Below are 23908 nucleotides of genomic sequence, written 5' to 3'. Positions count from 1 at the left end.
GTTCATCCCTCTCAGAGAGAATCACTCAACTATTTGGGCTCTGCCTTTGCCGATGGGCCGAGGTTTCGGTGAAGAATTTCCCTCTCTGCTGCTGCCTTGTACAGCATGATGGGTATGGGTTTTGCATCATTGACTGTACTGTGAGGTCATTACTCTGGGTGAATGGCAGGGAGAAGATCTAAATGAATCATCATCAGAGACTTCAGAGCTGGGGGGAGCTCACCACCAGGTTCTAGAGGGGCTAGAAAATCATTCATTGTATTAAAGGGTATCCATCATAGTACCTGTAGGGTCCAGCCCTCCAGGGCTCTGTGAGCCCCTCCCTGCTGGTGTGGAGACAAGAAACTGTAGAAATAAAAGACACAAGACACAGAGATAGAGAAAAGAGAGTTTGGGCCTAGGGGTCCACTGCAGGGAAGACAGGGCATAGGTAGGGCATGGCCTTGGTGGTTGGTGACCGGGGGCAAGGCGTGGCTGTGATAGGGTCAAGTACATCATGTGTCAAACAGGTAGGGGCTCAGGAATTTTCTGAGCCAAGATGAGGTAAGGGGCACCTTTTCCATACTTGTCCAAAAACATTAAGATTTACGTTACTTTTACTGATTATTTCTTGCAAGAAAAAAGGAACCAGGTGCAGAAGCGGATCATGAGGTTGACATGGAACGTGACCGCTGAAGCACAGCATCACATAGAGACAGTTAAGCCCCCGGATGTCTGCGGGCCTACCTGACAGCCGCCAGGTCTACTGCAAGAGCTTGGAGCAGCAGAGTTTTCTCCTAACTCCCCTGAGGATGGAGATGTCTTGGCCATCTTGGACATCTCCTTCTCTAGCTGGCTAAACAGCGGGCACTTTCCCAGCACTGGCGCTGCTGCACAGCAGAGGCGCCATCCAGCAGCCCTTACAGGGGCGTGACAGAGGGCTTAAAGCATCTTGCCTTAGAGTCATTCATTTCACAGTGTCACCCCAGGTTCACACTTCCGACCTGAGAGGCATTAATAAAAGAATTAAGATCACCTATGAATAACTAAGATCACATATGAATAACAAATAACTACTACGGTCATATTTCTAGTTACTTTCTTCTTCATTATTTATATGGAAATAGGCCGAGGCCTTTGGTTCCTGCCTCCGCATTACGGGGTCTCCTCCCTACAGTACCTTGCAAGTTACTTGGGAACATATGTCTACTTCATCTGAAACTCAGGAAAAGATTTAACTTTTTAAGGAGGTTGTAAGGTTTGTCCTTGGGTTCTTGCTGCGTTTAAAATGAAGAAACTGAGGCCAGCATGAAAATAATCCAATGCGAAGGAATTTATTCAGGCTCCCGGGTGAGGTTCTGCGGTCCAGACAGGAGGGGCCGGAGAAGTCCGCGGACTCCTCTCAGGCAGGGGGTTTTATAGGGAGTGGAGGCGTCTGATTGGTTGTGCCCAAAGTAAGTGGGACAGAATGGAGGGGAGTAGGGCTGGATGGAACAAAATGGCAGGGAGTGGGGCCCAGATAGGACAAAATAGTAGGCAGGGAGTGGGGCCCAGATGGGACAAAATAGTAGGCAGGAAGACAAAATGGCAGACAGGGAGTGGGGCCCAGATGGGACAAAATAGTATCAGGTAGATCCTGGCGGGGCTTTTTTCCCAGGCTCCGGGCGGGGGGCAGGGGATGTGTCCGAGCTCCCGGAGAGGGTGGGGGTGTGTCCGAGCCCCCTGCGAAGCAACCGGCCTTACAGAGGTGAATTGTCACTTTTCTTTGGTCAGAAGAAAATGGACTGGTGGGTCAGCAACTCATGCCAGGGAGGAAAGACAATGTTCAGTGGTCAAGAGGACTTGAAACAAAGGAACCTGCTTGAAACTGGACCAGCCCAGAAGGGGCTAGAAGGGATCCTGGGAATATAAAGATTCCTTTACAGTGACGGCTAGAATCAGAAACATATTCTGTGGAAATGTGACTTTTTTCCTGCATTTTGGTTATTATTTTTAAAATGAAAAATATGAGACCAGGTGTTGTGGCTCATGCCTGTAATCCCAGCACTTTGGGAGGCCAAGGTGGGTGAATCACCTGAGGTCAGGAGTTTGAGACCAGCCTGGCCAACATGGTGAAACCCTGTCTCTACTAAAAATACAAAAATTAGCTGGGTGTGGTGGCACGTGCAACCCAGCTACTTGGGAGGCTGAGGCAGGAGAATCGCTTGAACCTGGGATTGCAGAGGTGAGATGGCACCACTGCACTCCAGCCTGGGCAACAGAGTGAGATTCCATCTCTCTATCTCTCTCTCTCTCTCTCTCGCTCTCTCTCTCTCTCACACACACACACACACGTATGAGAAAACTTTAATCTTGATGAAATCCACAAACTCTGCCATGGTTTTTTAAATAATGTTTTAACAAAACCCTTTTTCTTTTGACATGGTCACAGGAAGTTTCAAAGATAGTACAGAGAGGTGCTGTGTACTCTTCGCCAGTTTCCCCTAATGACTACCTCTTAGGTAACTACAGTACAATATCTAAACCAGGAAACTTCTTGGTACAATGTACACGCACAGTTTTGTGTTTACCACATTGGAGAGTCATGTAAGCACCTCTGCAGTCAACATACGAAACAATTCCATCACTACAAAGATTTCCCTCATGCCACCTTTTTGTAATCACACTTTTCTTTTTTATTTTCTTTTACAATTGTAAAAAGACACGTTGGAAAGATCCAGCTTCTCTCAGTTGTGCTAAGAGGAAACTGATTTTGGATATGTCCACCCTTGATCCAGAGAAAGGCGGAGACGGGACATATTGGGGGAGATGAAGTTGCGACAACAGGAACCGCAATGGGGAAACTCCCCAAAGCAAAACCTACAGGGAAAATCTCTGATGGACCCTATTTCCTGGGGATGCAGCATCTGTTTTAAAAATATCTCTCGCCTGTAATCCCAGGACTTAGGGAGGCCGAGGCGGGTGGATGGCGAGGTCAGAAGTTTGAGACCAGCCTGACAGACATGGTAAAACCCGTCTGTATTAAAAATACAAAAATTAGCTGGACGTGGTGGTGTGCTCCTTTAATCCCTGCTACTCAGGAGGCTGAAACAGGAGAATCGCTTGAACCTGGGAGGCGGAGGTTGCAGTGAACGAAGATCGTGCCACTGCACTCCAGCCTGGGCAACAGAGCGAGACTCCATCTCAAACAAAAACAAAAACAAAACTCTCTTCCTTTACAAAGGACTACAAAGGACAGAGAAGACCTGTAGCTGCCAGGAAGGAGCTCATTCTGATTGTAACCATTGTATTCTGCCTCATCTCCAAATGGGCTGTTTGTATCTATCTCCCTTTAGGTTTAATGTGAAAGCAAATTATTTCTTTTGTCTTCATTGCTTAGGACTGAGTGTAAAATATTTTTGGCATAATATGCTCAGGATTTTCTGGGCATCTGCCTAATCATGGATAAAATGAAAATGTTTCTTGATCTCTCTTTGACAGAAAGCAAGGAGAACTTAAGGTTTCCAACAGAAAAAATAAAAGAGGATGGTTAGAATAAAAATTCACAGAAATAAAAATTAACAGGATAAAAATTCACTGAAGCAGGGATGAAAGCAAAGAAGTGCCTGGGCACCTAGTTGGGGGAGAAGTCAGGACAGCAGAGAGGTGGAATCCGGGGGCCACTGCAGGTGAGTGCTCTCAGACCTGAGCAGGAATGAAGACCCCAGAGGGAGAGTGTGATCTGCTCATAGGGCCAAGCAGAGGCTGGTTGTGGGGGACACGGCTGAACCCAAAAAGCTCAGAGACAAAAAGGCGGATATCCCGAGGAGAGATTTTGGAAAACATTGATCACCTAGGCTGGACCTAGATGAACTTTACCTGCTCTGTCACATAATTGTGATATAATTTATGTACATTTTTTTCCAGCAATTTATGAAGTTGCCTGAGTTTGCCTTAAGTGGCCCTAAGCCTTTCAGGTCTCTTTTCCTGGTCCTTGGTGGCTTGCCCCTTTTTTTTTGTATCCTGTGCTGTCCTCACTGTCATCATCTATTCTCTGAAAATGTGACTTTCTTTCGTGCATGTCTGTTATTTTCCTTCCTTCCTTCCTATTTCTCTTTCTCTCCTTCCTTCCTCTCTCTATTTCTCTTTCTTTCTCTCCTTCCTCCCTCGCTTCCTGCCTCCTTCCTTCCTATTTCTCTCTTTCTCTCCTCCCTCCCTTCCTCCCTCTTCCTTCCTTCTTCCCTCCTTCTTCCCTCCCCCCCTACTTCCTTCCTTCCTTCCTTCCTTTCATCCATCCTTCCTTCCTTCCTTTGTTTCTCTCTCTGTAACAGGGTTTCACTCTGTTTCCCAGGCTGGAGTACAGTGGCATAATGACAACTCACTGCAGCCCCAAACTCCTGGGCTCAAGGGATCCTCCTACCTCAGCCTCCTGAGACAATGAGACTACAGGCATGCACCACCACACCTGGCTAATTTTAAAATTTTTTGTAGAAACAGGGTCTTGCTATGTTGCCCAGGCTGGTCTTGAACTCTCGGCCTCAAGCGATCCTCTCTCCTTGGCCTCCCAAAGTGCTGGGATTGTAGGCATGAACCATCACATCTGGCTCTTCTTTGGTTTTAATATGCTCACTTGACAAAACCCTGCCTCCTCTATGCCTGAACTGGTACGGCTGCTAGTGGCTGGAAGACACACGCGCTCACACAACTGTCTCAAAAAAGGTGAGGCTGTCTCACAAAAGGACAACTGTCTCCCTTTTAATTATTGGCCATGAGTCTCAAATGAACCCTTCATGTTCCCAGGCAATCAAAATTCCCTAATCCGCTCTAAATCCCACGGTCCTAGATGACTATTTCATTTCTTCTCTCTTCTCACACTCCTGAAATTCTCCATCCCCATTCTCAGCTGATGACCTTATTTTCTACCTCACCAGGACATATGAAGCATAGAAGAGAGTTTCTCCCACCACCACATCTACTCAATACTGGCATCTGTTCTCCTATACTCAGCTGGCCTGCGTGTTATCTTATCCACTGGCGACTTATCCATGCTTCCAACTGGATTCCATCTCCGCCCACCCCTATCCACCATCACCATTTCCCTCCCTATTTTTTAATTCTCATCAGTCTATAAACATGTTGTAGTTCCTCTAAACTGAAAACAGGTTCTCTGGACCACAATTCCTCCAACAGTTTTCCCTATTTATTTGTTTCAGTTTGCAGCAAATTATTAAAAATAATTGATTATACCCTCTCTAGTTTCTATTCTCCCACTCTCTCTCCGGCTCTGACTCTGGCTTTTCTCCCTATCATTCCACCCTGCTGTGTTTTTCTGGATCACCAGTGACTTTGACACTGCTCCATCCAAGGATGGATCCTCAGTCTTCGTCTCCACCTTCATGTACTTTCTTTCCTTGGCTTCTGCATACTGAACTCCCCAGGTTTTCCTCCTACCTCAGTGGTCGCAGTCCTGGTCAGCCTGGGCCCTACAACAGGCCAGATCTTCCTGCATTCTCTTCCCAATGCCCTGTGGGGGATGATGGTTTTCAGGCTGGCTGGTGGCATCAGGCACTGTTCCCAGGCCTGCTGATTGCTGGGTGGCGTTCCCTCCGCTGATGTTACCGGGATTCTCCCCATCCTCAGGTAGTTTTCTCACATGTGAGTGCTGAGCTGTACTCAGCTGAATACTTGTGGGATCCTCTGCAGACCTCTGGCCATCTCTCTGTGTAGCTTTCTCCTCCCCAATCCTCAGTTCTGTGACCTCCAGGGGCTTGGTTTCCTGGACCTGGGGCTGTGTCTCCTCAAGTCGGGGAGCTGACTGAGTCCTACCTGGATGTCTCCTTTTAGCGACTCAGCTTGGAAACTCTCTCAAGGCAGTAAACGGGGCCCAGTCTCTCAGGGATCATTGTTTTTTTTGGTCCAATGTCCCGTGTCTCAAACACTGTTATTTCATATGTTTTGCTCTTTTTCGTTGTTGTTTGGTTCAGGTGGGGGGGTTAATTCTCCTCCATCTTGGCCCTAATCTAGTAGGCATCTGAAAATCAGCCTGTTCCAAACAGAACCTATCAGACCTGCTTTTCTTGTACTCATCCCCATCAAGCCGATGTCACTCTTCTTAACCCTCCCCTTCCAGTGTCTACTCCATCAGGAAACCCTTCGGCTCTTCTTTAAGTTTTAACCATAATCTGACTGCTTCCCATCACTTCCACCGCACCCCTGCTCTGAGCTACTGTTACTTCTTGCCTGGATTACTATAATTGCCACCTAACTGGTCCCTTTTATGCCCTTTTTTTAGCTATAGACTTGTCTTCAAATCAGAAGCCAGAGTTGAGCCTTTCAACATGTGCGAATGGAACACTCCACCCAGAACACGGCATTGGCTGTCTGCGCATTCTCTGATGGGTCAGGTAGTTTCTCGCTTCACGGCCCTTGGCTTCTTCCTGGAATGTCCTTTCCCTAGGTCTCTGAATGTCTAACTTCCTCCAATCTTTGATACATGTCAACTTTTTCAGTGAGGCTACTTCTTTCAAATTTTAAAATTTTTATTTTCTATATATACTTTTGAGACAGGGTCTTGCTCTGTTGCCCAGGCTGGAGTGCAGTGGCGTGATCATTGCTCACCGGAGCTTCAAATTTCTGGGCTCAAGTATTTCTCCTGCTTCAGCCTCCCGAGTAGCTAGGACCACAGGCACACATCACCATGCACAGCTAATTTTTAATTTTTTGTAGCAGTGGAATCTCACTGTATTGCCCAGGTTGATCTTCTTTCAAGTTTTCTTTTTTATTTATCTTTATTACATCCGATGTCACCAATTTGTTCTGACCAGGATGGTCTTGAACTCCTGAGCTCAGACGATTCTCCAACCTTGGCCTCCCAAAGTGCTTGGGTTACAGGTGTGAGCCACTGCTTCCAGCCTAAATTTTTTTTTTTAAAGAGCACCATCTATTTTTTGACTAGATAAAACACCTACATGTTTGAACACTTGAAAGATCAAAAGAGCATACGATGATAACTTTTCCTGTGCCTCCCAGAGGCCACCAATATTTTTTGTACATCTTTCCAGTGATCTTTTATACATATGTAAGTGGTATATGCCTACTCCTATGTATACAAATAGTAGCATTTTATTTTATTTCATTTATTTTTGAGACAGAGCCTTGCTGTGTTGCCCAGGCTGAAATACAGTGGTGTGATCACAGTTCACTGCAGCTTTGATCTCCCAGGCTCAAGCCATCCTCCCACCTCAGTCTCCCGAGTAGCTGGGACTACAGGTGTGTGCCACCACGCCCGGCTACATATGGAAATGGTAATGTATTATACACACTATTCTGCATCTTACTTTTTTTCACTTACCGTGCTGTCTGTAGTAAAGATTGAATGGTTACATTGTATTTCGTTATTTGGAGATTCCGTAATTTACCTGAAACTTCAGTACCAGATACCTTTCAGAATGCAGGATCCTAATATTTTGTTATTATAAACAATGCTGCAATGACTAACTATATGTGTCGTTTATTTAATATGTGAGAAAATGTGGGCTAAATTCCTAGAAGTGGATTGGTGAGTGAAAAGGCATACGTATTTGTAATTTTGGTTATCTGTTACCAAATTGCTCTCTGTAGGGTTTGTACCAATATACATTCCAAAAAACAATGTGTGAGATTGACTCTTTCTCTACCTTTTCAACAACATGGTATATTATTTTTTGCCAATCTTATAGGTAAAAGATGGCATTTTATTTATTTAAATATTTTCCTTATCATGAGTAAAGTTAAGCCCCAAAGCCTCAAAGCAATTTATATTTTCTTTTCTGTGAACTGTCTATTCACAGATCATTGGTTTTGTCTGTATTTTCCTATTCCAGTGCACTTTGAGAATAAGACACATATGAGTTTGGGTCAGGATCATTGGTTTTGTCTGTATTTTCCTATTCCAGTGCACTTTAAGAATAAGACACATATGAGTTTGGGTCAGGGGGGTGGGAATTAGAAGGTCAGAGGGATCATCTGACTCTCCTGGGGACTCCTCTGATTATTAAAATAAGAATAAGAGGGCTGGGCGTGGTGGCTCATGCCTGTAATCCCAGCACTTTGGGAGGCCGAGGCTGGCAGATCACTTGAGGTCAGGAGTTCGAGTCAGCCTGGCCAACATGGTGAAACACTGTCTCTACTAAAAGTACAAAAATAAAAAATTAGCTGGGCATAATGATGGGCACTCTGTAATCCCAGCTACTTGGGAGGCTGAGGCAGGAGAATCACTTGAACCTGGGAGGTGGAGGTTGCAGTGAGCTGAGATCAGACCACTGCACTCCAGCCTGGGTGACAGAGCAAGACTCTGTCTCAAAAAAAAAAAAAAAAAAAAAAAAAAAAGATAAAGGAATAAGGGACCCAGAATCTTAGTTTCCAGGAACTTTAGAGATAATATGGTTCAGGCCAAGCTTGGCCTGAGATCAGGAGTTCGAGACCAGCCTGGCCAACATGGCAAAACCCATCTCTGCTAAAAATACAAAAATCAGCCAGACGTGGTGGTGCATACCTGTAGTCTCAGCTACTTGGGAGGCTGAGGCAGGAATTGCTTGAACCTGGTAGGTGGAGATTGCAGTGAGCTGAGATCTTGTCATTGCACTCCAGCCTGGGCAGCAGAGCAAGACTCTATCTCAGAAAAAAATAAAAAAGAAAAAAAGAAATAATATGGTTCAGTGGTTTTTTGTTTTTATTTGTTTCATTTTTACTACCCTCATCTCCACTCCACTCCACTCCAGTCCTTGGTAGAATGCTGAAGGTGCTTCACTTCTGAAAGCATTTCTAATCATTAAAAACCTGGAATAGGCCAGATGCAGTGGCTCATGCCTGTGATCTCAGCACTATGGAGAAACCCCATCTCTACTAAAAATACAAAGTTAGCCAGGAGTGGTGCGCATGCCTATAATCCCAGCTACTCAGCAGGCTGAAGCAGGAGAATCACTTGAACCTGGGAAGTGGAGGTTGCATTGAGCCGAAATTGTGCCATTGCACTCCAGCCTGGGCAACAAGAGCGAAACTCTGTCTCAAAAAAGCAAACAAACCAAAAAAAAAAAAAAAAAAACAAAAACCAAACCTGGAATAAATGTATACTCCTTAAGTGTATTATCACACCATTTCTGTATGCTTTTGTGTAGGCTGTGGGAAAAGTTTCTTTTGTCATTTCTGCCTATACAGGTCCACATTCCTGAAATCCAAAATGATCTAAAAACGGAAAGTGCTTTTGTAATTATGGCACCAAAACTTATTTAATGGCAAAATCTGACCTGAATGGATGGATAGCTAGAGTTTTTTCTTTTAATCTCACTTATTATGAATATCAAAATTTTTTTGCAAAGAATTGTTCATCTATTTTATTACAGGGTGCTGCTCTGGACCCTGCTGGGGACATCCTATAATAGAGTGTATTACATTCTGAAATCTATAGAATCTTGAATATTGAACAGTACTTGCCCCTGAGGGTGTCAAATATGGGATTGTGTACCTGCATTTGGGCTTATAAACTAACTCATCATCACTTTGGTCAGGCATGGTAGCATATGCCTGTAATCCCAGCTACTTGGGAGGCTGAGGCATGAGAATCCCTTGAAACTGGGAGGTGGAGGCTGCAGTGAGCTGAGATTGAGCCACTGCACTCCAGCCTGGGCGATAGAATGAGTCTCTGTCTAAAAAAAAAAAAAGTTAAAAAAACACTCATCACTTGGGAATGTTTTAACTCTGCTGGTCTTCTTAAGTTCAGACCTGTGTGTGCTGGGTCATATAAAATTGTTTAAACAAGTCTGGAACAGTCAATTGTGCAATAACATTGTGATACTGTTCTATTGCAAATGCTTAATAATGCTTAATCCAAGCTCTGGGTCTTTTTCTGATCTTTAAAGGTATCTTAAAGAATACAAGTGATTTAACTATATGGTTAGTGATTCAACTTGGAAAGAAAAATTTTGGGGCGGGGGGCAGAAAACAAAACAGAACAAAACAAAACATTTCATAGCGCTCTTTTTGCCTAAGGAATATTTAGAGATTAGAAGCTGAGCTGTTAATAAAAAATCTGTTATAGGCCAGGTGCGGTGGCCCAAGCCTGTAATCCCAGCACTTTGGGAGGCCAAGGCAGGCGGATCACTTGAGGTCAGGAGTTTGAGACCAGCCTGGCCAACATGGCAAAGCCCATCTCCACTACAAATACCAAAAAAAATAGCGCTGGGCAGTAGTGATAGGTGCCTGTAATTCCAGCTACTCAGGAGGCTGAGGCAAGAGAATCGCTTGACCCTAGAGGCAGAGGTTGCAGATAGCTAAGATTACGTCACTACACTCCAGCCTGGGTGACAGAGTGAGGCTCTGTCTCAAAAAAAAAATAAAGCTGTTATATTTCCAACTATGCATGTGGGAAAATCAGGATTTTCTTTATATTGTACAATCAAAACCAAACACAGATATTTATTGCTATCCATAACCCTAATTGTAAATGTGTGCATAAACTTCATTGTTGTTACTTTCTTAAGTGTTTTAAACATGACCTTCCTTACAAAATATTTTTGTATAAATTAAATACAACTTTTGACTCATTTTGTACACTGGCACTTCTCATACAATTTTATTTGGAAAAAGTTGTATGCAATGACCCAATGGCATAAAAGTGGAAAAGGAAAGTGTCAGCTAGAGATTGATAACTGTATCCTCTGCAATCCTTGCAAGAAAGAAGGGTGCCCTTTGGGTTGTTTCAGGTAAAGTACGTCAATGGGACTACAGGAAAGAGAATTTCACACAGGCTTTCTGCATCAGTAATTTTAATAGAGACTGTTAGTGGTTATCAAGAACTGGTCAGATTTTTTTTCCCCTACTGCTCTCTGGATTCAGACCTAGTGAATTCTGGGCTCAGTCCTCCTCCTCCTCCTCCTCCTCCATCTCCTTCTTGATCCAGTCCACGTAGTTGATCACTTTGGTGTAGAAGCCATAGCCCCTGCTGCACCCGATGCCCCAGGACACGATGCCTGTGGCCACCCAGCGATCAGTGTTCTTGTCCCTTACTGCAAAAACGCCCCCGCTATCCCCCTGGCAGGCATCCTGCTTTAGAGATGGGTCCCCAGCACAGAACATGTTTTGAGAGAACACATCCATCCTATTCTTTCTCCGGAGCCAGTTCTCACAGGCCTCTCGATTAGCTATGGGCAGACGGACATACTTGAGGTCATGAGCAATCTTCTCCTCCATGACCCCAAAGCCACTGACATAGCCCATCAAGCCCAGGTCATAGTAGGTCTCGTTGTCGGGGAGGCAGATGGGGAGGAGGTTGGGACCCAGGGTGACACTATTTTCCAGCTCCAGCAGGGCGATGTCCCCCTCAAAATTGTGGGATTCATCCTGACGGTAGTCGGGGTGGATGCTGACCCTGCGGATGGGGTGATTTGCCAGCTTCATGATCTCTTCCACATTTGTGTGGCCCAGGAACACATCCAAGGAGGCGTTGCTTTGCGCATTGTGTTGCTTGGGATAGAGGGTGTGGGCAGCCGTGAGGATCCAGCGGTCGCCCAGCAGGGCCCCACCCCCGCGCCCGTGGATATTGGTGAACGCCTGCCAGGGGAAGTTGCCCATCTGGGCTTTTGCCCCTCCGATGATGCGCTGCCTCTGTTCCACGGGGTTCACGGGCTTCCCACACACTGAGGGGGAGACAGGGAAGACAAGGGCAAGTCATCTCCAGGTCCCACACCTCTTCCTTCTGTGGCCAGCCAGCTCCCCGTTTGCTCTCTCTTCCTGGCTCCTGGCTCTTTTCTCTTTCTCCTCCCATCCTCACACCTCCTTCATTGGCCTATTGAGAGGCTCTTCTCCTCGTTCTTGTTTATTTTTATTTATTATTTATTTTTTGAGACTCCTTGCTCTGTTGCCCAGGCTGGAGTGAAGTGGCGCAATATCAGCTCATTGCAACTTCCGCTTCCGGGTTCAAGCAATTCCTGTGCCTTAGCTACCCAACTAGCTGGGACTACAGGCATGTGCCACCACGCTTGGCTAATTTTTGTATTTTTAGTAGAGATGGGGTTTCACTGTGTTGGCCAGGCTGGTCTCGAACTCCTGACCTCAGGTGATCCGCCTGCCTCGGCCTCCCAAAGCGCTAGGATTACAGGTGTGAGCCACCAGGACCAGCTCCTTGTTCTCGCTTATTTCTTCTTGGAGTGTCTCCTGTTGTTTTTACTCTCTGATTTCCCATCTGCTTAGTGAAAATGCCAGCATTTCGGTACTGAATCCAGCACTCTGTCCCTCTCTCCCTTTCTCCTGGGATGTTCCCCTCTCCCCTCCTTCTCTGTCTCCTTTCTCTGGGTCATGCTGCTTCTGAGGCCCTGCAGGCTGCAAAAGACCCTGAGGATAGCCCCAGAGGGTTTCCACTCACCTGGCAAGCACCGAGGAATCTTCTCCCCCTTCTGCTCATTCTTCCAAATGCCCTGTGCTGTGCAGGTGTACACCCCTGAGGGCAGAGGAGGCAAGAATCAAGTTGGGAGGTGATGGGTAAGAAAACTAGGTTGCATGTGCTCAATGGGGAGAGGGGCAGGGCAGAGCCAACACGACAAGGGTCAAAGGTCAAAGGCTCAACTCTAGAAGGAAAGAATTTCAAGTGTTTAGAGACTCTAGACATATATTTTGTTTTAATGTCAAGTAAAAAAAATCAGAATGCTTAACTATTAATAAATGTTTGCTGTGATCCCTGTTTGTGAAGGCAGACATAAAAACCAGAAAGAATATATCAAAATCTTATCAGTGATTACGTCTTGGTGGTGGAATCATAGACAATAATTGTAGCTACAGCTTCTGATTGCTGAAAATGTGCCATGCTTGTTGCTAAGCACTTTATCTGCATGATCTCATTTAAACACTACAGGGACACTTGCGGGTGTGTATTATTCTCATTTTGTGGCTGAAGAAACCTGAGCTTAAATAATTTGCACAGGGTCATGTAACTTCTAAGTGCCAGAACCAAGATGCAAGCAGTTGTTTGACTCCAAAGCCCAGCTCTTAACGAATACCATTTATAATCTAGACTTTTTTCCCCTTTTTTGTTGTGTTTCAAACCTATAATGTATGTGATTTCTTATATTTTAAAAAAAGATTGAAAAATGCTCACTAATGAGTAAGAGTCATTTAGTAAAACTAAGTGCAAAAAATCACAAATGGAGGGGGAAATTTCACTGACTTAGCTATAGTGGTCACGATGGTGGTGAAGACTGAGGTGTTGGTGTTGGTGGTGATGGTGGTGCTGATGTTGGTAATGGTGGTGATTGTGGTGGTGGTGGTGACAGTGGTGTTGTTAATGGTGGTATTGTTCATGGAGGTAGTGGTGATGGTGGTAGTGGTAATGGTGGTATTAGTGGTGATGATGGTGTTGGTAATGGTGTTGGTGGTATTGGTAACGGTGGTGGTGATTGTGGTGTTGGTGTTGGTGGTGACAGTGGTGGTGTTAATTGTGGTATTGTTCATGGTGGTAGTGGTGATGGTGGTATTAGTGGTGATGATGGCGTTGGTATTGTTAATGGTGGTCGTGATCGTGGTGCTGGTGTTGGTGGTGACAGTGGTGGTGTTAATGGTGGTATTGTTCATGGTGGTATGGTGATGGTGGTAGTGGTGGTATGATGGTGTTGGTAATGGTGGTAGTGATGATGGTGTTGTTAGTGGTGATGGTGGTGTTGGTGTTGGCATTGGTGGTGGTGGTGACAGTGGTATTGGTAATAGTGTTAGTAATGATGGTGGTGATGATGGTAGTGGTGATGGTGGTGTTGGTAATGGTGATAGTGATATTGGTGTGATGGTGATGTGAGTGTTGGTGGTGACGATGATGTTGGTAATGGTGATGGTGGTGCTAGTGGTGTTGGTGGTGCTGATGGTGGTGTTGGTAATGGTGGTGACAATGGTAGTAGTGATGGTGGTATTGGTAACGGTGTCGAGTGTAGTGATGGTGGTGATTGTGCTGGTGTTGATGCTGTTGGTAGAGATGCTGGTGTTGTTACTGGTAGTGGTGGTGATGGCAGTGAGGGTAGCAGTGGGGGTGTGGTGGAGGCAATGGTGGTAGTGGGGATGATGTGGTGACAGCAAGGTGTTTATGAGATTTGAATCTTTTCTTTGCATCAGCTCAGATGCCTCCTTCTTCAAACATACTAGGTTCCTCCAAGCACTATAATTTAGGCCCCTGAAGCCAGTACCCTGGCAGATACTTTAATATGTATTCCCTAGGGATCTACTGGGAGAAATCTCAGAGGATGTCCCAAGGGATGGAAGGAGGAAATTTCCATTTGCATTGGTCCCTACCTTGCTCGGACTCGCTGCTGCCGGCTCTGGTCTGCATCTTGTAATATGGCTCCTTGCAGTAGTACTGGATACGGGCCTTGTAGGTGTTCACCCCCATTGTGGTGGTGTAACGGAAGGCACCGTTAGGCAGGTTTCGGGGCTGCCCACAGTCCTTGACTTGGAGAGAACACAGGGCACGGTGAGAGCTGAGAATGACCATCCTGGAACTTCAGTGAGGGGAATGTGAGTTGTCTACTTGCAGCGCAGGCTGAGAACCTTAGAAAATATAGTCAGTGGGGAGGGTACTTGCAATGGACAGGAGTTGGATGGAGTGAAATTCAGTTCTGGGTAGAGCCCATCCATCCTGCTGAGAAGAGGGCTCACTGATTCCTGAGATGGGCCATAGGCATCAAAGCACAAGTCAGGGGAAGGGTCTCTTAAAGAGGCTTAGTCTGGACCCCTCTTTCTTGACCCACATCCTCAAGGCTGGAGGTAAGAGGTCTCCAGGGTCGCATCCCTGAATTGTGACTTACTCTTGCATCTGGGCATGGGACGATGCCATGTGCCATCATCCTGGCAGACAGCTGTGAAGGAGTGCAGCACCTGGTTCCCCTGTTGGGCAGAGGATAGAGGTGCCATCAGTGCCAAGAAGCAATGCAGCTCCCCTTCCTGCTCTCTCCACACGGGAGGGGAAGGCAATACGAAGACATTCAGGCTCTCAGACCCTTGGCTCCCCCATGGATGTGGCTCCTTCTTCCTTCTCCCCAGCCTGAGTTACCGACAGGAGCACTGAGCCACACTGCAGCAAGTCAGAACAGGGCTAATTGATAGACAGGATCATCCTCTCTCTAGATCGCGGCCTGTTCCCACTGAGGTCCAATCGAATCCCACAATTTGTAATTTTAAAAAATTGCAAGCCACCGTTTGAGTGTTTTCTGTATCGAAACAAAAGTCTGTGCTCCAGGGCAGAACCATGTTTCTCTCACTGGAGTCCCCGGCCTCCAGGCCTGCATCCCTTTATCTCTCCTGAGGACAAAGGCCTTCCCTAAAATACTAGTGCCACCTCGCCCCTTTGAAAGGTACTGGAGATGCTGACGTATGTGAAGTGCTGTTGCTGTTGAGCAGGGACAAGACTAGGAAATGGCAGTCTCTGAAATGAAAAGTTACTGGACAGTATGAATGAGTTTTATTAAGACCAAAAATCAGCCAGATGTGGTGGCTCACGCCTGTAATCCCAGCACTTTGGGGGGCCGAGGCAGGCAGATCACTTGAGGCCAGGAGCTCGAGACCAGTCTGGGCAACATGGAGAAGCCCCGTCTCTACTAAAAATACAAAAATTAGCCAGGCATGGTGGCACATGCCTATAATCCCAGCTACTTGGGTGGCCGAGGGACCTGAGTAGCTTGCCCCAGGAGAATCATTTGAACCTGGAAGGCGGAGTTTACAGTGAGCTGAGATCGTGCCACTGCTTGGGTGACAGAGCAACACTCTCTCTCAAAAACAAAACAAAAAGACCAAAAATCATTCCATAGGGTTAGCCCTGGAAAAGGTTGCAAGAGAATGTGTCTGAGAACTAGAATGTCTGAGTAAAATGTAGGTAATGGGAGAAATGATGTGACTTGCTTTAAATTCTGTGATGTGAATGACAAAGACAAAAATAAGGGCAGTGGGTGGCACAGGCAAGGGAGGGTTGTAATATGAGCAAAGAGATTGTTAGTCTCCAGTCTTCTGGACCCAGGACACCCACCCAATCCTCCTGATGGAGCTGGAAGCACCCTGGAGTAAAGAACAATGCATCAGGTGAACTCGGCTTGATGCAACATTCAAATGTGAGCTCCACAAAGGCTGTGTGACTATGTGGGTTTCTTTTTACTGAACCTCTCACATCTAGGATAGTGCCTGACAGTAGACACTTTAAATGTGCATTAAATGAAGTAACTATGAATTAAGGACATATCAAAGGTCTCTTGTTTGATGCTGATTAAGTCTTCCCAGTGGACCTACTGAACAAGGTTGGGATGTCCAGTCATGAGTCTCTGTCCAGAGAGACAGAGACTTTTTAGTTTACCAGCTTTTGTGAGATTGATCAATGGATGAAAACATATTCCTTCCTGAATCTGCAAAGCTGAGAACAAGATGGTGGGCCCAGGGTGAGACCACCAACATGTGTAAAAGAGCCCTGGAGCAGGAGGCAGGAGATTTGGGTCCTAGTCCCTGCCGTACAAAATCGCTATGTGATGCTGATGAGTCACTACATCTCCGCCCTTACTTTTCACTTCCTTCAGCTCTCTTGAGTTATTGAACTAGGGCGATAGTTATGAAACTTGGCTGCACATTAGAATCACCTGGGTACCTTCAAATAGTCCTGATGCCCAGGCTGTACTCCAGACCAATGGAATCAGAGTCTCTGTTGGGGGCCCCTGACCTCAGTATTTATTTATTTGTTTATTTTTGTTTTTTAGAGACAGAGTCTTGCTATATTGCTCAGGTTGGAGTGCAGGGGCTATTCACAGTGGCCTTGAATGACTGGGCTCTAGCAATCTTCCAGGATTTTTAAACTCTGTTTTAAGTGGGCAGCAAGTTTGAGAGCTGGTGGACCAGGGGACGCGTTTAGCTGAAACATCTATGACTCCAGCTGGGATGAGGCTGAGTCCTCTGTGGACACATCATCTGAATTCCTCCTGGGATACTGGGCCAGCTCTCTCCCCTTAGCCCTGGGCTCTCACCTCTATGAGCTGGTAGCCTTGCTTGCAGGTAGCAATGAAGTAGTCACGGAACTGGTACTGAGTTTGCAGGTTCTGGATGATGGTGAACTCGTCTAGGGTCTTGGGCTGGGGGCACTTGATGACTATTAGGGAGACCAGAGGACATATTTATTTCAGAGCCACTTGTCCCTCCTTCTTCCCACTGCTTCCCCATTGCCGGCCATCGAGGGAGGCCCCCAGGCAGCCTTACTTTCAGTGGTATAGTGCAGCTTCCAGCCCCGGCTGTCCCCCGACTCATCTGTGAAGAACAGCAGGTCCACAGCATTGCTGCTGGTGTCAAGGTCGGGGGGCCTTTGCTTCCCACAGAACTCGCCAATGTTCTTGCCGTTGGCATAGATCTAGTAGGGGAGAGGGGAGGATATTTTTTTCAGCTCGGACATTTTTACAAAGGGCCAACTGGGTAGTAGCCTGGTGGCCAGGGTGGTTGTGGTGGTGACGAAATCCTGCCTTATGTGTGTTTTCAGGGGAAGGTGAAAAGGGATCCCCACGACCCACTTCTAATTGTGTGGGAACTTGCCCAGACCATGGGTGATGTTGGCCGTTCCTGCCCCAGCTGGCCAGGGGATCCAGGAGGAAGTTGGGACAAGAGGAGCCGAGTGCGGACGGAAGGGGAGGAAGGGGTCTTTCATGGGTAGGATGGCTGTACCTGGAGCTGGTCATAGGGGCAGTGTACTTGCTGGTGGTCATCAATTTCAAAAGGCTCCAGGAACTTGAGGTGCAGGGTGAGGCCCCGCTCTACCCGGATGCTGTAGTTGCAGCGCAGGTCAGGGGGGTAGGACTGAGGGTACTCCAGGCTGGAGACGTAGCCTGATGCCTCCGTGTACAGCTCGCTGCTGCACTCAGCTGTGAGAGCAGAGCCGCAGGGCATCAGGGGGGCGCTCTGGCTGGCCAAAAAAGCCCTGTCCAACCCCTGCCTCTGCCACACCGCTCTGGCTCACCCTGGCAGGAATGCCTGTCCTCCTGAAGCTCGTAGCCTGGATGGCAGGAACAGAAGTAGCCACCAATGTAGTTGTGACACAGGTGCTGGCACCGGGGCTGGGGATCCTCCTCCCCTGATTTGCTCTGGGAAGCACATTCATTGAGGTCTGGAAGGCAATCAGGAAGGGGGGTTAAGCTACTGCTGGGAGACTTGGGTGGTGGCTCTGAACTCACGGAGGTCACTCACCAGAGGCCTAAAGACAAAGGCGGCTCTAGGCCACCCGGACCTCCAGGCCTCTCCAATGCTCTCTGGGGACTGCTCCATGGTGACAGAGCCCAGGTTGACAGGCCTCTTTAGGAAAAACTCTCTTGAGCGAAGGAACAAGGAAAGCCAGGCTTTCCGATTTTTTTTTTTTTTTTTTTTTTTTTTTTTTTTGAGACAGTCTCACTCTATCGCCAGGCTGGAGTGCAGTGGCGTGATCCTGGCTCACTGCAACTTCTGTTTTCCGGTTTCAAGCAATTCCCCTGATTCAGCCTCCCGAGTAGCTGGGACTACAGGCGCCCACCACCACGCCTGGCTAATTTTTTGTACTTTTAGTAGAGATGGGGTTTCACTATGTTGGCCAGGATGGTCTCGATCTCTTGACCTTGTGATCCGCCTGCCTCGGCCTCCCAAAGTGCTGGGATTACAGGCTTGAGCCACAGCGCCTGGCCAGGCTTTCTGCTTTTTTGGATTCAAGATTCCCTTTCTTGGGCCCCATTCAACTTGGCTGAGGTCAGAGAAAAGGGATCCCTAGGGGGGCTACTCACCCACAGCTTGGTAGTAAGCCAGGAAGCCCTTGTAGAACATGATGGTCCCATTCTCCTCGTTGGAGAAGTCCGTGTGGAAGGTCAGCAGCATCTTGTTCCCTTGCGACATAAATTCCTTCTTTCCTGGGGGGTTGCCCAGTGGAGAACCCAGTTGCCCACAGAACCTCCCCAGGTTTTTCTTATCAGCAGAGATCTGGTGGAGGAAGGACAGGGGGTAGAAGACCTGTTGCGGAGTGGCGCCCCACGTGGTGGCTCAGTGACGGTCCTCCCTGTCTCAAATTTTTAGGGCCTGCAGAGTAAATCATGCACCACAAGGCTCCGACTTGGTCACTACCTGCTGGGCTCGGCTCCTGCAACCTTCCCCATGTGACTTTCAACTGTTCCCTGAGTCTCCCACTGACTCACTCTTGGCATATTTTGGGGTACCTCACCCCTTCCCTGCTTTCTGCTCCTCTGGCAGATTTCAGATCCTTCTCCATCCCCATCACCTCCTGTGGCCTGTTCCCCTGGGGTCCTGGTTGTCTCTACCCAGCCTTTACTTACCCTCCCCTCATTCCCAGAGCCTGGACAGCTCTGCTTTTTTTTCTGTTTTCCAATTCTCCCTTGACCTAATCAAACCATTCATACTTCAAGTGCTTTCTGATGCCCTTGGCTGAACACGAGCCCTGAAGCCCACCAGTCTCAGCATCAGCACGTATCGCCTAATCCCTCATCTTTCCTCCTCACAGCCTCCTCAACCTCTCCCTGCCCTGCCACCAAACGCCCTCCCCCAACACTGCACATGTGCCAAGTCCTCTGGGCGGGGAAGACGTGCCATTTTCCTGTTATTTGTGCATAACTTCCAGGGGTCTCCTGGGAATGGTTTGGACCTTCGCAGTTATTGGACCTTCGAAGGCTCTGCTTGAGCCCTGAATCTCATTTTTACTGGATATAGAAAGACGGGCCCCGGAAGGTACCCTTGGTTGTCACAGAGGTGAGGGTTCTGAGCCCGATGTCCTTGCTGAAGGCTACTCCTGTGCTGCCAGAGCACACATTTCTCCTCCTCATGTCCCTGTGTTCCTGTTGAGGCGGGCAGCCATGGCGATCTTCTCCTTGGAGACAAGGGAACTGAGGCAAAGTGGTTTCCCAAAGACTCTCAGCTGGACAGCAGATGGGGAAGGTTTTCCTGACTCTGTGGACAGTGAATTTCCTGAGTGGGTCCTGTCCCTCTCTTCTCTGTGCTTCTCCCTTCAGTGCTCACCTCTACATCAGTGGGTGTCGCATCCAGGGCATCCCCTGGCTCTCAGAGATGCAGTCAGCCACCAGCTTTTGCAGGGCTGGGCTGTGTCTGGGGGTGTGCATGCCATGCAGGGCGATCCCAGATCACAGAGAGCCCTGCTTCGTCTTGCCTCTGCCTACCCACCCTGCCCCTACCTTGACATAGTCATAGAAGCAGCCTTCGGAAGGCTCCAGGTCAAACTGCCAGAAGACGAGCTTCACCCTGTATCCTGTGGGGACTGTGATCACAGTGGTCGTTTCAAAGTTGTTGGGGTAAGGCTTGGGGAACAGAGGGGAAGTCACCTCCCCAAAGAACTTCTGAGGGATGTGAATGGAGCCTCCTGCCCTGCAGAACAGGGCCGGCACCAGGAGGTACAAGAGCCACCTGCCAAAACAAAAGAGAGTGTCTGGAGCTGGAGGGGTTCAGCACTCTTGCCATGTGGGCAGTGGCCGTGGCAGGGGATGAGATGGCCATACCGCTGGGCATTCTCCTCTCTGCCCATTCTGGACCTCACGGGCATGTTCTCTGCAGGGGCGGGTGGTGGGGGGAGGGCAGCCTCTGCAGCTGCTGCATCCGTGTCCCTCCCCAGGGCAGTGTCCAGTCCAGAGGCCACCACACTCCCCTCATACTCCCTCCCCAGCCTCCTCCTCTGCCTGGCCACATCCCTCCCCTCCCCTTCCAGGAATAGAACTGGCTTGAGGCCAGTTAATGAGGGTTTCCAGTCATGGCTCTCTGAAAGGGGTCCCAAAGGCTCAGCAAGAGTGTCTGGGAGAAACCATTGGTGGAGTGTGGGATACATGCACAGAGGGTCCCCTCCAGGGCAGGCGGTCCCCTCCTCTCGCTGCTCCCTGCTGTGACCCCAGAGGGAAGAAAGGACCATGGCATGAGCCTCTATGTACAAGGTCTCCTCTGGTCATTAGGAGGAGGGATGGGGCCTGCTTTGTGCGTGTCCACGCGTGTGCACAGTGGGAATGACGAGGTGTGTGGGGAGGGAAGGGTGTTCCTGTCTCCCTGAATTGCCTCCCATGCCTTGGCTTCTCCCCTGGCTTCTCCTTCCCACCTGGGTGCCCATCGCCCTTACTCACATTTCTCAAGGCTGATGTTGAGTCCTGGGCTCTTCTGACAGCCTCTTCATGCACTGTGTGCAGAGGAAGGCAGCGGTCATGCACAGCAGGGATGGGAGGGTTTTCTGTGGAGTGGAGGGGGGACCATTCCCGGAGGAATGCTGGAGGGAATGAACTATTTGCATAAACAAAAGATCTGAGTTTCCACTTTAATTTAGTTTTGGTTTTGAAATCCCTGTTGGTGGTGCCACCTGCTGGTCTATATGGGGAAGGGCTAAGGAGATGGGAGTCTGAATTTTTAGGGCCGGGTAGCCCGGGGTTGGAGGCCCAGACGCCTCAGTCTCTAAATCTGATCAGCTTCTCCTTTCTTTCAAGACTTTCCTTGGGGAGGGCTGCTGCTGTGTTTACAAGGTTCCTACCGAAGCAGTGGGAGACTCCAGGTTGTGGGGGATTCTCTTTTCTGGACTGTCCTTTCCCTCTGTCCCCGTTCTTCATGCCCTCATTCAGCCCGCAGCCCTGGTCCAAGAATGGCTTGGGTTTCCCTGCCCAGGAGGAAGCCCTAGGAACACTGGGGCAGAGGAGGGTGCGTGGGGGCGGGCAGAGGAGAGTGGAGCTTGGTTGCCTTGGGGCCCCGGGGCCTGCTTTAGCCATGAATGACACTTGGACATAGAATAGGGATGGCCATGTCAGTGCAACCCTAAAGCAGCCCTGGGTTTGAGACCCTCTGGGGCAGCTATGGAGGGAGTAAAATGTCCCCTTCTCCTTAGCATCTGCTCAACACAACTGCCAGGGCTGAGGCTGAGGGTGCGGCTGTGGAGCAAGAGGGACTTGGTTCTTCTGAGATGAAGCCAGGCCCCTGGGAGGGAGGAGGGGCCCTCTTCACTTCTGTCCATCAGGCTATAGTGTCCTGCTTTAAAATTGTGCTCTTGGCCGGGTGTGGTGGCTCATGCCTGTGATCCTGGCACTTTGCGAGGCCAAGGTGGGAAGATCTCTTGAGCCCAGGAGTTCGAGACCAGCCTGGGCAACACAGTGAGACCTCATCTTTAAACATTAAAATAAATAAAAAACAATTTCACTGTTTTTGGCAGCCTTTCTTCATCAAGTCTCCATGGCACCAAATATCTGATGGCACTTCATCACATAGTGGGGCTTGGGCTGCAGAGCAGGCCTCTGCGTTCTTAAGCCTTTGTAAGCGGTTCTGCTTGTTTCCCTCATGAGATTAATCCCTCCAACCTCCACCCTTCTACCCCCACCCCCATTCATCCATTTATGGGCTACCTGTCTAATGTGCAAGGCACTTTCCCAGGCAATAGATTGCAAGAATTCACAGAGCTGATGCAGCTCCCCATCAGGCAGTGACCAAATCATCAGTAGTTAGACAGCAGGCACACAGAAGGTGCAAGATCAACCAACCCTTGGAGGGTTTCTCCGGCAGGCCTGTGTGTCAGAGCTGAGGACTGAACCTGATGGAGGGCTGATCTGTGACCAGATCAGGATATGATCCATAGCCTTGTTAGGTCAGGAAAGACAAAAGATAGGGGAGAAGGACAAGGACCAGATGACGGGATGAGGAGGAAGAGGAATCTCATCTAGCAAACTGCATATTAATATCCCAACAGCAGTGTGTATGTGTGTGTGTGTGCGTGCACGCGTGCGTGCACGCACACACTGTATGTTCATAATGGGGCAGAAGGAACAGGGAAGGAGGTAGTCTCAGCTGAAGCTCTTCCAACCATCCTAAGGATTCTCAGTTCTGACTTGGCATTGTGCAACAATGCTTGGAGCACGGCAAACCTGGACATCATTAGCTCAGTCCCAGCCCTGTCTCCACTCTGCCTAACCATTGAAAATAACCTTTACTCAGGCATTTTTGTTATGTCCTTGACTTATACAAAGAAGGAAAAAAACGCCACATGGATGTTGCTGCATTTGTTTTAAAACAAGTATTGAGGACATTGTCTGTTACAGTGTTTGTTCCTTTTAGGATTTGATTCTTGGGAAAAAAAAGTTTCTCTCTTAAAGTAGCAGTAGGTTTTCCTCTGTGGATATGTCTCGATCTCCAGCTCATCTGTCTCTATCAGCTCTATCTCTAACCTGCCTCTACCTCCAGCTCCTAGTCTATATCTCTATCTCTAGCCCTAGAGACGGTGGCGAAGATGTAGAGATACACATCTAGGCACACGTGTATAAATAAATAAATAAATATATATACAGATATATATATTTTGCCTTGGCAGGGAGAAACTCATCATTTTTTCAATCATAAAAATAAGTAAAATAGAGTAAGAATGTTTCATGCTCATTAAACAAAATTTAGCAAATAGAGAATAGTGGAAAACCAAACAGCCAAAATCTTATCAACTAAAACTACCTCTGTTGAGTATTTTGAGAGTATTATTAATATATTTTTGGAGATAGAGTTTCACTATGTTGCTTAGGCTGGCCTTGAACTCCTGGGCTCAAATGATCTTCCTGCGTCAGCCTCCTGAGTGGTTGGGACTATAGGTGTGCATCACTGTACCCGCCTTTTGGGAATACTTTTAATAATCTTTTGTACTGTGTGTAGGTGTAAAACACAGAAGTAACCACATGTAGGTACAACTTTAAATCCTGCTATTTTTTTTTAGAGATAAATTTAACCTGTGACCATACAGCAACTTGACCCTTGATGCTAACAAATTATCTCTCTTCTCTCTTTTATGGTATTTATTGTCTATTTCCATTGAACAGTTGTATTTTATTTGTGTCTTTCACTGTAAATCACCTCCAATCTTTTTTTTTTTTTTAGATGGAGTCTTGCTCTGTCACCAGGCTGGAGTGCAGTGGCACGATCTTAGCTCACTGCAACCTCC

At 47.8% G+C, this 23908-nt stretch overlaps 2 protein-coding genes across 3 annotated transcripts in view; both read right to left on the bottom strand.

Moving 5' to 3' along the window:
* Positions 1–23908, bottom strand: part of LPCAT3 (lysophosphatidylcholine acyltransferase 3) — a 254920-nt gene that overhangs the window by 107863 nt on the left and 123149 nt on the right. The window lies entirely within an intron of this gene.
* C1R (complement C1r) lies at positions 10744–21509 on the bottom strand. 2 transcript variants are annotated; one of them, XM_021671206.2, is made up of 12 exons: positions 21476–21509; positions 21078–21130; positions 20148–20376; positions 18735–18927; positions 17945–18091; positions 17653–17849; positions 17197–17344; positions 16968–17089; positions 14775–14853; positions 14263–14418; positions 12356–12430; positions 10744–11630 (listed from the first exon to the last, which is right to left on the bottom strand). In XM_021671206.2, coding segments are annotated over exons 2-12 (2130 nt in total). In that variant the 5' UTR covers positions 21080–21130; positions 21476–21509; the 3' UTR covers positions 10744–10848. The 2 variants fall into 2 exon arrangements, with proteins under 2 accessions (XP_021526881.2, XP_021526880.2); XM_021671205.2 differs by lacking the exon at positions 21476–21509 and having other exon boundaries at positions 21078–21261.

Source organism: Aotus nancymaae, unplaced genomic scaffold (genome assembly GCF_030222135.1).
Source record: "Aotus nancymaae isolate 86718 unplaced genomic scaffold, 86718_ANA_hifiasm-v0.15.2.pri h1tg000016l, whole genome shotgun sequence".
Lineage (NCBI taxonomy): Eukaryota > Metazoa > Chordata > Mammalia > Primates > Aotidae > Aotus > Aotus nancymaae.
This window is presented reverse-complemented; position numbering and strand designations above follow the sequence as displayed.

Coding starts and splice junctions, on each gene's coding strand:
- C1R (XM_021671206.2), bottom strand. Junction 17,090..17,196: donor GCTGCACTATACCACTGAAA/GTAAGGCTGCCT, acceptor TCTCCCTAATAG/TCATCAAGTGCCCCCAGCCC. Junction 14,854..16,967: donor AAGGCTACCAGCTCATAGAG/GTGAGAGCCCAG, acceptor TCTGCCCAACAG/GGGAACCAGGTGCTGCACTC.